The following is a 19,378-nucleotide window of genomic DNA, read 5'->3' on the forward strand; positions in this document are numbered from 1 at the left end:
CCCATAGAAAAATAACCAACAAAAGAAAAAACCTTACAAGGTCAAGATACATATGTTGGTTGGATCTATGGTCTTGGTAACAAACTTACAATGAAGGTTAATTTAATTATGGTAAAATTCTATAATATTAGTCTTGACAATATTAGTGAAGTGCATGGATGGTAATTGGCTTAACTAATCTTTGTTAACACCATTGATCTCTTTCGTAATAGCCGGAATGCAACTAGAACTCCTAGCTATACCATCCTTCTTCGCAAACCCATGGTCTCTCGGACTCAAAGACGTCGCTCTTAGTCTACTCTTCTTCAACATATTCCTCATGGCCTCGGCTTGACACAAGACTGGGAAGGCTCTGTCACGTCTGTTAAACCGAGCACACGTGTTCATATGACTATTCATCGCCTCTTCTTTACTCCCACCATTTTTCTCCATCTCATCCTTAACCGCTTCGGAACACAAACCACATATCATCTTACCTAGAAACCGGTTGTGCACATTTTCCATGTACTCGGGTGTGCACTCTTCGACCATACCACAACACTCACACTTAGCATCCACCACCTCGGATATTGTGGTCAATGACTTGGTATCAATATCTTCTTTGGTAAACTCGAATGGTATTTCTGACACCGTGCGCTTGAGACCCTCGGACGATAGTCTTGGAGGCCTGTTTAGCGCGTAGGAGCTAACGATGGAGTCACCATGAGGTGCCATATGTTAAGTTATGGTGAAAGTGGAATATAGTATATATGTAAAGATTTTGGTATGATGAATAATAAGGTTAGCTTGGAGTAGAAGGGAAGTGATGCATGGTATTTATAATGAGCATGGGAGGGTATAAAGTAGAGTGTTGTGAACCATGGTGATTCATATGTCATTGTTAAATATTTAATGGTAGACATGATTAATAATTAATGTCTCAAATGTTTACATCTAGTTGGTGTGGCATAATCAATATTATTGTTTAATGAAAGTAGTTAAGATTTTCCAACTGTATACTTTCATATTTATAGCTTAAGATAAACTCATTACTACTTCAATTTTATATATTTTACATTTACAAAAATAATATCTTTTAGTCATTTTACACATACACACATATATATAATTCGTGTTATTGCAAGGAATTTTAAATGTAATGCATAAAATGGTTACGTAACCGTCCCACTTTCTCTTTCTCACTACTTTGATTAATTAATCGGTTATTGCTTAACACCACAAAAATAACCAACCCACAAGTTTTTGTTAACTAATCGGCTATTGCTTAATTAACAGAACTTTCGATTAATTCGATTATTTGCTCATACTTATATAGACTATTAGTGCATTGTATGGTTTTCGTAGTTTTTATCGTGTATATTATTGATTTTGAATGATCGTGTCATTAACATGCGAAGCATACACAGGCGCATGGGAGACAGGAGATGCATACTTTCTTCCGTGACTTGATTACACATGTATGAAGTTAAATAACTACGCATGATATTTACTAAGTAAACACACACAATAATATATAGTTACACAACATATACAACAAGTTAACCACATAAATAAATAGTTACACAACCTATATTTAATCCATTGAGTTTAGTTGTTTACACATATATATTATAAACAGATGTAGGATGAACAACAGTCAACATATATAAACACAAATGAAATAAAAAATATACAATAATAACATAGAAACATAGAAGCATACGATGCAAGTTGTGGGAGAGTTCACGTGTTATAATATTCAAACCATACAAACCTTAACCTCCATATTAATCCAAACTAAAAGAAGCCTTTACAACTTTGGTTTCACGTGAGTCACAGAGATCATGGAACAAAGAGATTAAAGGTATATATAAAACCAAAAAATCGATCGAACCGACAACCGACAACCATGGCTTTAACCATTTATGCAGATGGTTAGGGTTTATCCATGCAGTAGTTGTAGTACGTGCATGAAGCATGCCCAACTAAAGTTTATGTGGTCCATGCATGAATAAATGAAATCTGCTCGTGACTCAAAAATATCTATGGACTGCTAGTTGTTAATGGCTAAATATAATCTAAATATACAACATTTAATCATGTGATAACTATTATTGTCAAAATCCATCGTTTAACATTTAAGCTGTCCCGCTACACTTAAGAGTAACAGGTAATGTACGCGTATACAAATAAAATAATGGAGGCAGTTGCCTTTCATAAATTTTATTTTAGTGTTATCTATACCTAAAAATCCCGATCCCCCCCCCCTTCTCAAATCTTGGTTAAGCTTCTGATTGCTATCCTTGAAAGAAATATTGGTTCCGCCATTGACACTGATGTGATCTCCCTTCTCATAGCTTGAGAGTTGATATGCTAAAAGAATAAAATAATATTTTGTTGGAAACATATAAACGAATTTGAATACTCTTAATTTTAGCTTATTAAGTAGGGCACACAATGCTAATTTAACATTCTAATCAATTTTAAGATGATAAAGAAAAGGGAAAATTCCCAAAATAAGCGTTTATGAAAACGCTTTTCAGGTTTTAGGTGTCATTTGCAATAAATTCCTAAAATAGGTATTATAATCTAGTCGTGACGAGTAGTTTGTATAACCAATTAAAACTTGACACGTGTATTTAAAATAACCATAACGAGCAGATTTACTAACCATTTACTCATCACGACTAGATAAGGTTTATGCTTCGTAATCAACGCCTACGAGTAATCCATAAGTTCTTTAGTCGCAACGAGTAGATTGTAAGGTTAAACTAGTCGCAGCGAGTTAACCACTAATAAACTACTCGTGTAGGGAATGTAAACCAGGTAACTTAGTCGTCACGACTAAAGGACTTATAAATTACTCGTGGGCGTTGATTACGAGGCATGAAACTTATTTAGTCGTGACGAGTAAATGATTAGTGAACATGTTCGTTACGGTTAGTTTAAGGGCACATGGCAAGTTTTCACTGGTTCTACAAACTACTCGTGTGTAATCATAAACTACTCATCACGACTAGTTTATGATACATATTTTAAGAATTTATTGCAAATGACACCTAAAACCTGAAAAACGTTTTCATAAACGCTTATTTTGAGAGTTTTCCCTAAATAAAATTGTCATTGTTTTTATCTATTTTGTAAAATTTAGGCATTAGATATGATATGAAGAAAAGTATGTTTTTAATTAAAGAAATGAGTGTTGGACTAGATTGAATATGATGAGGCCCTATACAAATAAAAGGTGATAATGTGATATGCTGATTTGGGCCACATAGTGGTGGATTTGTGGGCTTATTAAAATATAGGAAAAAGTAAATGGGGCTATTGGGCTAAGCTTAAAGTTGTCTAAAGATAATCTTGGGCTATAATGATGATTTGGAAGTAATTTATTGGATCCACAAGATGTTATTAGCTCATTATTATAGTTGTCATGTTATTAACGCTTGTTTGTTTTGAATTTGCTGAGATTTTATAAATAAGGGTGCCAATGAATCAATGATAATAGTAGTAGTGTGGGAATATTAATGGCCATATAGGAGAATGTCCTAAGAGTTTTTTACTTTACATTTCTTTTTCCTTGTAATTCATGTTTTAAAATTATAGTAAAACGTTTCGTGTGAAATCGAAGGTCACAGGTTCAATATTCATAATGTACAAAATTTATATGTTAAAAAGGAAAAGAAAACGTTTGTTGGGCTTCCGATCCCTTTAGAAATAAAAGATATAAGAATAAAAAATAAAAAAAGATATGAAGCACTATCAACTATACATACCCAATACTTCAAACATTTATACATTAAATATTATATCCAAACTTTGAAAAGACCGAGTTAGTTCTCAAGTGGCTTATATAATTTATGCTGCTGTTGGTACTTTTTTTTTCTTTTTTCCTTTTGGTTTTTGTTTTATACTCTTTATAATAGTTTTTCAATTGTTGACTACTCACTTTTGCTAGTACTTTCATTTCTTTTGTAACAATATTATTCTAGTCTTGAAACATCGTTTAATCTTAGTAAGGTTTATAATAAATAAATATTAAAATAAACTCTTCTCAAGATTGATAAACGATCACTAACGAAGAACACACATTACAAAGTAATCCGTCTTTTATTATAACCAGAAAAATATAACTCAAAAAATATGATTACAATAACTTTCCTAATACATAATCCTAACTTGGTTGATGTATATATATCGCTAACACAACTTAGTCAACAAGTTTTCTTAGTAAATAACACTAAAGGTTTAAAGCCCCTTAACCCTAGCCCCGACTCGGTTAATTACCAACATCTTCACCATCTGTTTGTTTTAAAATTTGAAACCCACACATAAAATATACGTATACATTCGTGTTTATATAGTTCTGGTCATTTTGTTCACGGTTTTGTTATACCGAAAAGCAAACAGTGTATAGACTAATTTTCTTTTAATAAAGTGTAAAAGGATCATCCAATAAAACCCAATATGGTAACAAGGTACACAACTACACATTGCTTTTTTATAGATTAATACTTAATTAGGCCATATTCACTTTATAAACATGTTAATTATTGGTTGCAAACAGCTAGCAAATCAAGTTAACTTACATCAAATATTTTGCATGACTCACTTTAATTCTTGCCCTATAAATATGCCTCTTCATACCTGCCATTTGCACAAACAAATCTCACTTTATATATCACAAATATTATTCACATATATCTATATCTCTCATCAAAGACAAAACATACCTACATACAAAAATGGAACAAAAGTTACAAAATGTTCCAGTTTTAGCAAAGAAAGTATGGAGGCTGGTACGTGTCTTGTACTTTATGCTTCGCAAAAACATATCCAAGAGTAAGTTATTGTTGGATCTCAACAAGATGATGAAGCGTCACGAGACCGCTGGTAAATCCGTACAGAACTTGTCCCCACCATCAGGTGAATACGAGTTCAGTTGCACCAACAGCCCTTCAACTAATAATCATCACTTCTCTTTATTTTCTTTCCACAAGAAACACCATTCGGACGATATTGACATGATGGCCGTCAATGTGGCCGTGTTGAAAGCCATGGAGATGATACATAGTGAGACAACGTCTCCTGTGTTGCCAGGGTTCGGGAGGAGTCCTGTGGTTAGGCAACTAAGGGTTACTGACTCTCCTTTTCCTTTAAGTAGCGTGGATGAAGACAGCCATGTGGATGAGGCGGCAGAGAAATTCATAAGCTGGTTTTACAATGATTTGCGACGACAGAATAATAATAATGTGACGTTTAGTTCATCTTCTTAAGAAATATCAAAAATATTGATGTAAAGTGTTGGGGTTCACAGTTTTTTTTATGACGATGGTCATTCAAAATGTTTACCGAGAAAATGTTTGAACTAGTGACCCTTACCACGCAAGTGCCTTGCCACTAGGCCACTGTTGATGTATGTGGTTTTCGACGTTGATCGGCCTGATTATTGTGTAAAGAATTAATGTTCAGTTTTATAATAAAAGGTTAAATGTTTCAAGGCAATTTAAACAAGTTTAACAACTTTATTTTTCTTCACATAAAGTAACTGTACACCTAATACAATAAGGTAATATATATCTCACCATCTTATGTGTTATATGATCTTGACTTACTTCTAGAAAAGAAGAGTTAACATCAACAATTTAGTATTGCCTTAATTAGATTAGTTAAATAAATTCAAGATATGAATTTGTAGGTATAGCCTTAGCCAATACCAAACAAATATGTATTTCTTTTGATATTATAAACAAACTTTAAAAAAAGGTGTTTCCAATACGTGTTCGAGGAGACATCAAGGACATGATCGTAGTAAAGCTCCTTAACGGTAGATTCATCCACACAATAAATCCCCAAACTGTAACTCGGGCTAAAATGACACCATATATCTTTACAAAAAGTAAGGTATTTATAATACAAATCTTACTAGAACCGTTTTCAAGTGTTAAAGATCGAAATCAATCGTTATTTGTTCTCACACGAAAAAACGTGTAATAAATGGTTTCTATTATCACATGATTAATTAATGAGTGTAATGGTAGTAAACAATAAAGGTCATGCAAAGAAGAGAAACTTTGGAGAGAAAGAAGAGATGAGCTATTAAAAAGGGTTGTTACTTATATAGATCTTACTAATGTAACAATTGAGAAGCAGAAAAAAAAACAAAGTAATAGATTACAATTGTATATAGATTATATTTGTATAATTAATGAGATAATCTTATCTCAAAATATGTTTATCTCTTTGTATACGTTTGCCTATTAAAGGGGCTGAGATTAATGAAATTAACCAAGCATTCAATAATAATTCTATCATGGTATCATCCTTTAGATCCTAACCCTACAGCCACCATCCTCTTCCGCTCACCTCTCCCCTCCCCTTGCTGGCCTGTTTCTTCCTGCATCGGTCTTCTTCTCCTCCTCTCGGTGACTAACGATGGCAACACAGATCCACCCAGCCATCACTGTCACAAATATACGGACTTTTATTCCGATAACCCTCGACAACGCTAGCGCTCAATACGTTACGTGGTCAGAGCTTTTCCGAATTCATTGTACCGCTTACCAAGTAGCACACCACCTTCAGCCACGGGTTGCATTATCTTCCTCCACATCGGCCTCGACTTCATCCGACAAAGACAAGGCATCAGCGGTCCAGCCCCAAACCGAAGAAGATTGGAACCGTATCGATGCTATTGTCTTACAATGGATATACGGTACCATATCCATTGATCTTATTCAAACCATCATGAAGAAAAATACTACTGCCTATGACGCCTGGACCGCGTTGGAGAATTTGTTCCAGGATAACAAAAGTGCTCGGGCTTTGCACCTTCAGTTGAAACCCAACAATACGCGCCTGGAATCGTTCGAAGACATGGCATCGTATTGTCAAGAAGTGAAGATTTTGGCTAATCAGCTTTCAAACGTGGATGTTCCACTCTCACAGACTCAATTGGTTCTTCAAGTTCTTGGTGGTTTCACGGATCAATATCGCACCATAGCCACCGTCATCCGCTCCACCAACCCTCTACCAGACTTTAATGGTACCCGCTCGCAGCTTTGTCAAGAAGAAACCGAGATTGCAGCTCGTGCTCTTCATGCCACGCAAACTGCAGGTACCGCCCTACAGGCCTTGGCCAAACCCGATACAACAGCAGACAACCCACCCAATTCCCGGTCCGATTACTCTACTGACCGGACTTACTCTGCTGATCGGGGTCGGGGACGAAACCGTGGGCGCGGTCGTGGTCGGGGACGCAACAATTACGGACGGGACAGAGGGGGAACAACATATCAACAATACACTCCATGGGATCCTTTGCTCGCGTTTCAACCGGGTGCTTCGCAACAAGCTTGGCAACAGTGGCCGGCTATGCCACCATGCCCGTACCCAATGGCTGCTAAAACACCGACGCAGCCGGCTCAAGGCATCTTAGGACCAAGACCCGCACAAGCTTACCCGATGGGGTATGTTCCCACCGACATTGACCAGGCTTTTCAAACAATGTCACTCTATCCTCTCGAGCAACCATGGTATATGGATACTGGTGCAACTAACCACATGACCAACCGTCCAGGTAATTTCTACTCCCTTTTTAATACCGGCATCTCACGTAATATAATTGTTGGCGACGGTAATATCATTTCAGTGACCGGACAAGGCAACCAAACACTTAAACCACCCTACCCACCCCTAAAATTAAATAACGTGCTTGTGGCACCGAACATTATCAAATACTTACTTTCCGTCTGCCGCCTAACAACCGACAACCAAATTTCAATCAAATTTGACCATTTTGGTTTTCTTGTGAAGGATCTCAAGACCAAGGCATGTATCCTCCGCAGCAATAGCACCGGGGACCTATATCCGCTCACGCCCGAGACCTTATCCAAGATTCGCTCACCATCCACTTTTGCTGCTTTATCCCAAGACGTGTGGCATCAACGCCTGGGCCACCCGCCTCCAGATTTATTAAAGTCTTTAAATAAGTCAAATTTTATTAATTGTAATAGATTTCATTCTCAAGTTTGTGAACCTTGTATTTTTGGCAAAAGTATTAGACTACCGTTTATTGATTCTAATAACTTCACTTGTATGCCTTTTGATCTATTATATTTCATCGCCTATTGTTAGCACGGGTGGTCACCGATATTATATTCTATTTATCGATGACCACACGAATTTTTTATGGACATACCCTCTTTCACATAAATCTCAAGTATTTTCAGTTTTTAAACAATTTTACACTTTCATCGAAACTCAGTTTGAACGAAAAATCAAACAGTTTCAATGTGACAACGGAAGGGAATATTCAAATAACTACTTCCAAACCTTTTGTCACCAAACCGGAATGCAAGTTCGCTTCTCGTGTCCCCACACATCCTCCTAAAATGGAAAAGCGGAACGCACAATTCGCTCCATTAACAACATCGTTCGCACTCTCCTAGCCCAAGCCAACCTACCCAACACTTTCTGGCACCATGCTTTGGAAGTGGCAACTTACCTCCTCAACATTTTACCCAGCAAAACTCTCAAATTTAAAACCCCGACACATCTTCTTTACAACCATTCACCTACATATGACCACTTACGTGTGTTCGGTTGTTTGTGCTATTCTTTACTCCCACACACAACAATTCACAAATTGGAACATCGTTCCATGCCGTGTGTTTTCCTTGGCTATCCAAATCAACACCGTGGATATAAATGTCTTGACCTTAAAAATCACAAAATTATTATTTGTCAGCAAGTTCGGTTCGACGAATCCTCATTCCCTTTCAAAACCATAAACAAACCGAAACTACAAGATTACCGTTTCTTGACAGAAGGTATTCACCATTATTTTTGGCCTAACATCTCTAATCCCACACAACCCACACATAAGACGGCCCAAAACCCACCATTACCTACATCCCCAACACCACAACCCACTACACCTTCTACCCACAATCCCAGCTCACTACCCTTTGTCTATTCTCGCCGACCCAAAGACAAACCCCACCCACGGCCTGTCTTTCCTCCCACTCCGAATGCCCCACCTACGACCCACCAAATCCCACCTATTAACTCTTCAGCCAATCCACCAACTCACATAAATACATCCGATCCGGCCCACACTAGACAAAATACAAATACCCGTACTATCCGTACCCGCTTAATGGACGGAATTACCAAACCCAAACACACCTTTAATCTAAACTCAGCATCAATCGCTCCCATACCCCGTACCCCATCGATTGCCTTGTCCACACCAGAATGGCGCCAAGCAATGAAAATTGAATTTGATGCCCTTATTAAAAATGGGACGTGGGAATTGATCCCCCATCAACCAGGAATGAATGTTATACGAAGTATGTGGCTTTTTCGCCATAAATTTAAATCTGACGGTACTCTGGAACGGTATAAAGCAAGGTTGGTTTGTGATGGTCGAAACCAACAACTGAGAGTTGATTGTGGGGAAACGTTCAGTCTGGTGGTTAAACCGGCAACAATACGCACCGTGTTATCTTTGGCTTTAACACAATCTTGGCCGGTTCATCAGTTAGATGTGACGAATGCCTTTTTACATGGTCATCTGAATGAAACTGTATACATGTATCAACCTATGGGGTTCAGACATCGGGATTATCCAGACCACATATGCCGACATAAATCTTTATACAGACTCAAACAAGCACCCAGGGCTGGTACCAACGGTTCACGGATTTTGTTACCACTTTGAGATTTCGTCAAATTCGTTGTGACAACTCTTTATTCGTCTTCAAACACGGCAGCAACATGGCATATTTATTAATTTATGTTGACGATATTATCCTCACCACATCATCTGATACACTTCGTCAGAACCTCATGGACAAGCTTGCTTCGGAGTTTGCCATGAAGGACCTCGGCCCCCTTAGTTTCTTCTTAGGGATATCGGTAAAAAGAAACGACAACCGAATGTTTCTATCTCAAAGTAATTATGTCACCGACATTCTTACAAGAGCAGGCATGTCTTCTTGCAAATCCGTTCCTACGCCAGTCGAGACTAAATCTAAACTAAGCTCCGAAGCCGGTACACCGTTTACAGATCCAACGTTATACAGAAGTCTTGTCGGAGCTCTACAGTACTTAACATTTACTCGCCCCGACATCTCGTATGCGGTTCAGCAGGTCTGCATGCATATGCACACACCTCATCTCTCCCACTGGAACACTCTGCTCCGCATTCTCCGTTACTTACGAGGCACTCAACATCTCGGCCTCACCCTCGGCAATTCAGGTAATCAGCAGCTTCGGGCATACACGGACGCCGATTGGGCGGGATGTCCGGATACTCGTAGATCTACATCCGGGTTTTGCGTCTACATTGGCGACAATCTTCTCTCGTGGTCGTCAAAACGTTAGACAACTGTGTCACGTTCGAGTGCCGAGGCCGAGTACCGGGGCGTCGCCAACGTGGTTGCTGAAATTTGTTGGCTACGAAATCTATTGCTTGAACTTCAACGACCGTTATCTTCAGCCTCTTTGGTCTATTGCGACAACATCAATGCAATTTACTTATCTGGTAACCCCGTACAACATCAAAGAGCAAAACACATCGAGCTCGACATTCACTTTGTGCGGGAACAAGTGCAACGAGGGAAGGTTCGGATTCTACATGTCCCTACGCGATATCAGATCGTGGACATTTTCACCAAAGGGCTACCGAAAATTTTATTTGAAGATTTCAGATCCAGTCTCAACATCCGAGAGCCTCCCGCTTCGACTGCGGGGGCGTAATAGATTACAATTGTATATAGATTATATTTGTATAATTAATGAGATAATCTTATCTCAAAATATGTTTCTCTTTGTATACGTTTGCCTATTAAAGGGGCTGAGATTAATGAAATTAAACAAGCATTCAATAATAATTCTATCACAAAGTTAGAAAAAGACTAGTAGATTGGACAATCAACCGTTTTCTATTAAGACATCGGCAACCCCCCCCCCCCCCCCCCTCTTACGAAACACTTAGGCCCCGTTTGTTTTTTTAGAGATTTAAGTCAGAATCTGAATACCACATCTGAATGTTAAGAGGTGGTTCAAATGTCTGAAATCTTAATCATTAAGAGGTGGAGGCTAGAGACGAACCTCTAGTCGTCGGAGATGGATCCTAGTCTCCGGCTTAGAAGTTAATGGAGGCCGGAGACAAACGTATGTTTTTTTTGGGTTAAGAGGTATTCAGACCCACTAAAAGCTTTTACTGGTTCAGATGCTATTAAGACGCTGAACCTCTTAATGCCAGAAAAAAACAAACAGCCCCACGTCTGATTACGTCTGACCGAATCAGACGTTTTCCTCTATTCAGAGAAAAGAGGAAAAAACAAACAAGGCCTTAGCCCTCTTTATAAGAGAAAAACTCTCAGGTTCCACATCTTAAAGAAGTGCATGACCACCGGAAGCACAAAGGTTTCTTCGCAATGGAACAACTCACCCAAACTTATATATATATATATATACAAGTCGATTAAAAAAAGGATGTCATATCCGGACACAGATGGCTATTTTCTGGAGTACTTCATCTTGTTATACCTATGCGATTCGTATCCTAGTAAGATGTAATTTAACTTGATTTCTTGATCTTTTAATCTTCAATGTTTAAAGATATCATTTTCATATCTAAATAATTTAGTTAGCTATATTTTAAAAGGGGATAGCGGCGCAGCTTGTTGCTCGCTCACCCATTATCCAGATGTAGCTCGGTTTGTGTTATATATAAATTAAAGGGTTAATACTAAAAAAATAATAATAATAATAATAACTATCTGAACCAAGGGGTTTTAAGTGAATGTGTTTTGTTGGTTCTAAGCTGGTTGTTCGTAGTATTATGTATTTATAGAATAGTTCTTAGTTAACTTTTTTCTAACCATGTCAAGACTAATCACGTTTAACATATGTTTAATTTTTAGTTCTTTTTATTTATAGTGATGAACATTAATTATCGGTTTTGGACATGGTAGAAGTAGCAACTTCGTTGGGCATGGTGATTCACGTACTGATGAGTAGGATGGTGTTCGAGTGTGGTCCTAACACTACGATACAACAACCTAATCGTTATTTTGACCATCGACGAATGCTTCGGCATCTAGGCAGTGTGTAGGTTTAGGTGGTCCTTATTTAATGTACATGTTTTGTATATACATAAACTATATATGACTATTGTTTGTAAATAATGGTTCTAATAATTAGTTAATACTTCTATGTTGGTTTTCCTAGCTTGGTGTACCGATGGTACGACATCTCCTTTGTAAGAATATTTATATGTAGTACTTTCCATGTATGCCCAATAACAAATTAAATATACTTTGTTTCTTCATATTATTATAACCGAACTTTAATAAAGAGCTGTCTTCAATATGTGTTTAATTAGCAAAAATATGTTTTGCTTTGTGAGTGCATCTGTTTTAGGTTTAATATTATAGTGTTCAATTTATGAACTAGTGTTTGCTTTTGCGAAACACTTTATATTTTATGTTTAATTAATGGATTCATGAACTTTTGTCGTCGGTGTTAAATATAGGAAGAAAGAAAAATTATATACTGGTGTTACGGAGAAGTTTAGGTGACCTAAGTTAGAGAGTGTGTATCGTCGTTTTAAAAAAAAATGCAAAATTGTGGACGAAGTCATCTTAAAACAAATATTACATATGCGCTCACATGCTTGTTCGTGACGATGAAATCAATTTTAGACAATGAACACACGCCTTTTAACGAAAGTGCGTATCTTTTACCAGTCATTACATTAATATTGTGTACATATAACAATCTAGTGACAAAGAAAAGTATGAAAGTAGATCTCTACCTTTCCTTTTAATTAAGTCTCAAAGGTTATACTCTATGCCCACACATAAAAAACATGCATATTTTATTCATGCTTAAATCTTTATAAGTCTAAAGGTTATAACTTGTAAGTTGTGTCCACGTAATTTTAGGTGTTTTGCTTTAACTTTTTGCTCCACAAGCATAATTTAGCCTTCTTAAAGAAAATGTTGGCCGGAAAAGAAAATTGATTAACAATGAGGGCAAAAGTGGAAGAAGAAAGTTGGTCAACGTTTCTTGCCTTGTTGAACAACACGAGTGATGAAAAGATGAGAAGACGTTTAACTTGTTTAGGGCAAATCGATACTCAAGACATTTAGAACACGGGTGATAGACTAATTCAAAATGGAGATAATCAAGTACGTTGCATGATGTGGTAAGACTATGGATTGCATCGCGCGGATAGATCCAATAGGTTTAAATATATGTGAATTTATAATGTAATAGCAGTACTCAAAGCATTTATATGTTATATATTTCCATTCCATATATTAGACTCTGTCTAATGCTATGCCCGTCTTAGGCGTCTATAACCACCTCATTATCTATCACATAATATCCTTAGAAGTTCTTAAAAATCCTCAATTTCATCTCTAACTATGTAAATATTCTTACCCACTTTAATTTCCACTAATCGTCTACCTATTACACATAATATTTAAATAAAACTTTTATTTTTTTTTACTTTGGGCCCGCCTCGCTATATGAAACGAGGCAAACGTTGTTATATACAAGGGCACCTCACCTAAGAGTTTGTATGAACATCTACTCTTTAATGGTAAGGACAACTAAGGACGATTTGATTTCCGAGAGCCCATTAAAGGTAGGCTTATAAGTTATAATCAAATTTCAAAGAGACTGATTCACCAAGTTGCTATTGAATTATATTCATTAAATATATCTTTAATTGTTAATTACTCACTTTTTAATTTCTTTCTTTCTTTTACGATATAATTCTTTCTATAAAACATTATTCAATATTTCAATTTATTTTTCTAAGGTTTATAACGAATGAACATCAATTGATCCTTCATCATCTTTATAATTATTGAAGATTTTTAACGAGTTGTTATTTAAACCCACACACAAAATATGCGTATATTGGTGACGTTCATATATATAGTTAATTCTGTGATCACTTTGTTCACCGTTAGGAAAACCAAATATCAAACAAAAGCATGGTTTTCTTTTTGAGAAAAAGTGGGGAAAAAGAGGCCATCCAAGCAAAAACCCAAGATGGTAACGAGTTACACATGGCCTTAACTAGTTTAATATTTAATTAGACTTTAATTAAGTCACTTTATAAACATGCATGTTACTAATTGGTTGCCAACAGCTAGCAAATCGAGTTAACTTACACCAAAGGATATTGTATGACTCACGTACTCTTTAATATTGCCCTATAAATAGGCACCTTCACACCTCCCATTTGTTCAAACAACTCTCACATAATATTTCAAACATATTCACATCTCTATATCTCTTTCTCATCAAAGACAAAACATACCTACATACAAAAATGGAACAAAATGTTCAAGTTTTACCAAAGAAAGTATGGAGATTGGTACGAGTCTTGTACTTTATGCTTCGCAAAAACATATCCAAGAGTAAGTTATTGTTGGATCTCAACAAGATGATGAAGCGTCACAAGATCGCTAGTAAATCCGTACAGAACTTGTCCCCACCATCAGGTGAATACGAGTTCAGTTGCAGTAATAGCCCTTCAACTAATAACCACCACTTCTCTTTATTTTCATTCCACAAGAAACGTCATTCTAAGAATATTGAAAACAATGAAGATCTTGACATGATGGCTGTCAATGCGGCAATGTTGAAAGCCATAGAGATGAGTCACAGTGAGACGGCTTCTCCTACGCTGCCAGGGTTTGGGAGGAGTCCGATGGTTAGGCAACTAAAGGTAACCGACTCTCCTTTTCCTTTGAATAGTGTGGATGAAGACAACCATGTTGATGAGGCGGCGGAGAAGTTTATAAGCCGGTTTTACAATGACTTGCGACGACAAAATAATAATCATGCTACGTCGTTTCGTTCAACTTCTTAAGAAATATCAAAAATACTGATGGAACGTGTTGAAGTTTACAGTTTTTTTATGAATGACGACGGTCAGTCAAGATGTTTACCTATGGCATATTTGAACCTATGACTTGGATGCTATACAAGTGCCTTACCAGTTACCACTAGGCCACCGATGATGTAACTAGTTTTCAACATTGATCTGTTGGAATACCGTATGCCCGAGACACATAATTAGGTTAATGTGGCTAGCCGTGTTTGATCCAAGTCGGGTCATACCCAATAACGAGTTAGACACACACCAATTATGTATTTGTTGAGATAAGATCTATAAGACAAATACAGAACACGACACATTCAGAAAATCGGGTTTCTGAATATTTACTTGAAAGTGTTAAATAAATTAATTGGTTAATTTATTTATTCAAATAATTATTATTGGAATGATTATTTAACTATGTGTTCTTTTATAAAATGGTTTATAAAAGATGGGGTGTTTATATATTTTATATAGTATAAAATAAATAATAAAAAAAAAATAAATAAATAAATAAATATATTTGGGGCCGGTTTTGGGTGGGCCCCACACCCCAATGTATTGGTCAAATCTTGTCATGTATTTGGTATAGATTGAGTATTGTTTACTTGACCTAATACCTAACATCATGGATGGATGGATTGAATGATGAAAAAGATAATCATCATATAAACTTTCAAGTAACAAAAAGATAGAGAAGTCTCTTTCTTTCTTTCTTGCTACTTACTTACGGCCAAGAAAAAAAAGGAGGTTCGGGTCTCGGTTTTTCGTGTTCAAGCTTCCTAACATAGCTCGGTGTGTGTTGGAGGCTCGGGGTACATTCCGTTTGAGGATTTTCCTTTTGAAAGTCTAGCATCAACATCATCATCTTCTTCAACATCAACTACAATCTTAAAGGGTTAAGAATGTAAGTGTTTATAGCTTTGATAGTTTAGCTTTTCCGTATCATTTGATCCTTGCTTCGGGTTTCTAATAAATAGATTATTGGTAATCTTAAGACATGAATGAACTAGGTTGTTCATGAACATATCTTATATAAACTTGTAAGATATACATATATAAACACATGGATACATATGTTTAGTTTATTTATATCACGCTTCCGCCTTTAATGTGACTAGTTAAATGGTTAACTAAGTTTGTAATTTCCATAGAAACCCAACAAAATGGCATCAAGAGCCGGGATACGGGAAACTAAGCTTCGGGTTCTCGGTTTTATATTTTTCCCCTTGAAAGATTTTATACAAAAATTAACATGCATTATTTTTTTTGTATTTAATCTTGTTATTGTTTTGGGCTTTGTTCAAAAAAAAAAAATAAATAAAAATAAAAACCGAGTAAATGGGCCGAAGCCCAATTCGGGTGAAATTGGGCCGGAGCCCACTTGAAAATGGTTATTGGGCTAACCGGAAAAAAAGGCAAAAAACTATATGGGCCGAAGCCCATTTTGGATAAATGGGCCGAAGCCCATTAGACTTTTCATTGGGCCGAAGCCCATGTGTTTTGGACATGTGGGCCGAAGCCCATAATCAAGTTATTGGGTCAAGCCCAAATTGGGTTGGGCTAGGCCCGATAAGGTCAAGGGGTTTTGGAACGGGTTCCTAAAACATAACGGGTTATGTTTGTTAAAACTAGACCGAGCCGTAGACCAAAATGGATGTTTGTTTGTGGTTGATGTTGTGATTGTAGTTAATTATTCAAGTTTCGGTTTGTAATAATTAATTAGGGGCAATTTTGTAATTTTGTAATTATTTATTCATATGGGTATGTAATAAATAGGTTATTTGTAATATCTTTATTTTATAGAAAAATGTATTAGGACATTTGTTTTGTAAAATTAAAGAAGATTGCAAAATTGGAAGTTTGGGCCAAATGAAAGCTTATGGAAGCTAAGGCCCAAGTTCAAGCCCAATGGATCACAACGGGGTTGAAGAAGATGCTCGAAGCATTTGGATGCGGGATCGAGTGGGAGCTACAACATCCATGTGTCATGTGTCCCTTAGGAGTGGACCTAAGACACACACTTGTTTCGGCTAACAAGTGTGGTCTAACTTAGTGGCTCGTGTCTAGTATAATTGTGTATGCTTGTTAATTGATTGTTTGATTATGTGGTTGTTAGATATTAGGATATCAACTTCGTCACATAGAATTAATTAACAAAGCATAAAACGGGTTCTAATAATTATCGGTAATTACGTGACACGTAGTTTAATAAAATGGACTTATTAACTAGCCGTCTCACGCCCATAATAAAATGGTTTTATTATATATTAGAATTTTGAAAATGGTTTCAAAATATCATGTTACTAAATGCATGTTAGAACATGATTTAAAGTTTTACAACTAGAATTATTAAAACTAAAAATCCCTTTTAAATTAAGGATAACGAGTTAAACACCATCCTTTTGTATAACGCTTAACATATTAGTAAGCTCTTAGTGGGAAAAAGGTCACCTAACCGCGTAGAGTAAATTAATATGTTGAGATAATATTGGCATATAAATGGGAAAAAGGTCACCTAACCGTTTGTATGTTAATATTACAAGTTGATACAAGTAGGACGACTTAAATTAGAACCATGTGAAGAGGGTCACCCAAGCATGGGTCTAATAGGTGTTGATGGGATAAACATGCCGACACGAAATATGATTTCGAACCGGTCCCATAAACTCTAGAAGTTGCAAAATGGTTTGCAATTGTTATGAATAACTACCTTGATAAACCGACAATGGGAAAAAGGTCACCTAACCGGAGTCGGGTTTATTGTTGGATTCTAGATTTTAATTATTAATTATATTTGGTATATATAAAAGGGTATTTATAATTAAAAGTCTAAAACACTAAAATGAACTTAATTAAAATTCTGCAGATGGCCGCACACGTCGACGACAACATAATCCCTAACGTCCAAAACGTATCTCTCCGATCTATTCTCGCTAAAGACCGTCTTAACCACAATAACTTTTCGGATTGGTTCCGAAATTTAAGGATTGTTCTAAAACAAGAAAAATTATATCATGTTTTGGAAACACCTATCCCCGAAGAACCGGAAGAGGGAACTGAGGTCGAATACATGAATTGGGTCAAACACACGGAAGATTCCATTCAAGTATCATGCCTCATGTTGGCGACTATGGTTCCCGAAATCCAAAAGGATTTCGAAAACCATAATGCGTACGACATGATTACTCAACTTAAGGAAATGTTCCTTAAGCAATCGAGGGTTGAAAGGTTCGAAACGGTTCGAGCCTTGCATGCATGTAGAATGGATGATAATCAACCAGTTTCAACTTATGTACTTAAGATGAAAAGTTACATTGATCGCCTCGCCAAGCTCAATTGTCCCATCTCAAAAGAGTTAGCAACGGATTTGATCCTTAACTCTTTGTCGAAAAGGTTCGACACTTTCGTGTTAAATTATAACATGAACGGGTGGGACAAAAACATTGGAGAACTTCACTCAATGCTTAAAACAGCCGAGGCGAGCATGGGTAAAAGGGTTTTACCCATGTTTGCGATCAATGAGGGTAGATCCAAGAATCGATCTCAACCCAATTCTAAGGCTAAGGTAGCAAAAAGAAAGGGTCCTCCTATGCATCTTAAGGGTAAGGGCAAATCACCGGTTATGGCAAAGAAACAAAAGGTTGTGGAACCGAAGGGTCATAAGGATGATCCTTGTTTTGGTTGTGGGGAGACCGGACATTGGAAACGCAATTGCCCGGTCTACCTAAAAGAGCTAAGAGACAAGAGGAATGCGGCGCATACCTCGGGTAATGTCTTTATGATTAATGTTGAGCTAAATCTTATTTCTTCTAACACATGGGTATTGGATACCGGATGTGGAACTCATATTTGCAATTGGTTGCAGGGGTTCAAAAGGAATGAAGACTTAAAGAAGGGCGAAGTGAATCTTTTCATGGGCAACGGTGCAAGGGTGCACGTGGTCGCTAGAGGAGACTTCACTTTATCGCTTCCAAGTGGTTTGGAAGTTGTTTTGAAAAATGTTTTGTATGCTCCTAGTTTGACTAGGAACATTATTTCTGTGCACCTTCTTAGACAATGTAACTTTGACTTTAAATTTGTAAGATCAGAAATGCATGTATCATCTAATGGTATCTTTTATTTTAAAGCTGTACCAAACAACGGTATTTATGAATTGGTTCATGATAATACCTCAAATAGCTCATTATATCAAACTTCTACTAAAAGACTCAAAAAGGGTTTGAGTGATTCCTACATTTGGCATTGTCGCCTTGGACACATAAACAAGAATCGTATAAATACTCTCCAAAAGAATGGTCTTTTGAAAACAAACGAGTTAGGTTCGTTTGATGAGTGTGAATCTTGTATTCAAGGCAAGATGACCAAAGAGCCTTTCAAAGGTACAAATGAAAGGGCTAAGGACTTGTTGGGTATCATACATACGGATGTATGCGGACCTTTCAAGCCAACTAGTAGGAATAGTGAAAGGTACTTCATTAC

The 19,378-nt window shown here is 36.7% G+C and overlaps 4 protein-coding genes across 4 annotated transcripts; 3 read left to right on the forward strand and 1 right to left on the reverse strand.

Moving 5' to 3' along the window:
• Positions 1–174: 174 nt before the first annotated feature.
• On the reverse strand, positions 175–714 carry LOC143597596 (uncharacterized). Its single transcript, XM_077076065.1, has one exon. It carries the CDS (start codon positions 712–714, stop codon positions 175–177), a length of 540 nt encoding a protein of 179 aa, XP_076932180.1.
• Positions 715–4,724: 4,010 nt separating this feature from the next.
• On the forward strand, positions 4,725–5,255 carry LOC143597589 (uncharacterized). Its single transcript, XM_077076060.1, has one exon. It carries the CDS (start codon positions 4,725–4,727, stop codon positions 5,253–5,255), a length of 531 nt encoding a protein of 176 aa, XP_076932175.1.
• A 907-nt stretch (positions 5,256–6,162) lies between these two features.
• On the forward strand, positions 6,163–7,852 carry LOC143597593 (uncharacterized). Its single transcript, XM_077076062.1, has 2 exons — positions 6,163–7,558; positions 7,795–7,852. The coding sequence occupies exons 1-2, from the start codon at positions 6,415–6,417 to the stop codon at positions 7,830–7,832; spliced, it is 1,182 nt and encodes a 393-aa protein (XP_076932177.1). The 5' UTR covers positions 6,163–6,414; the 3' UTR covers positions 7,833–7,852.
• A 6,492-nt stretch (positions 7,853–14,344) lies between these two features.
• Positions 14,345–14,887, forward strand: LOC143597590 (uncharacterized). Its single transcript, XM_077076061.1, has one exon. It carries the CDS (start codon positions 14,345–14,347, stop codon positions 14,885–14,887), a length of 543 nt encoding a protein of 180 aa, XP_076932176.1.
• The last annotated feature ends 4,491 nt before the right edge of the window (positions 14,888–19,378 follow it).

The sequence above is a fragment of the Bidens hawaiensis genome, unplaced genomic scaffold (genome assembly GCF_021521415.1).
Source record: "Bidens hawaiensis isolate Kalapana, Puna unplaced genomic scaffold, B.hawaiensis_p1.1 tig00048632_1, whole genome shotgun sequence".
Classification (NCBI taxonomy): domain Eukaryota; kingdom Viridiplantae; phylum Streptophyta; class Magnoliopsida; order Asterales; family Asteraceae; genus Bidens; species Bidens hawaiensis.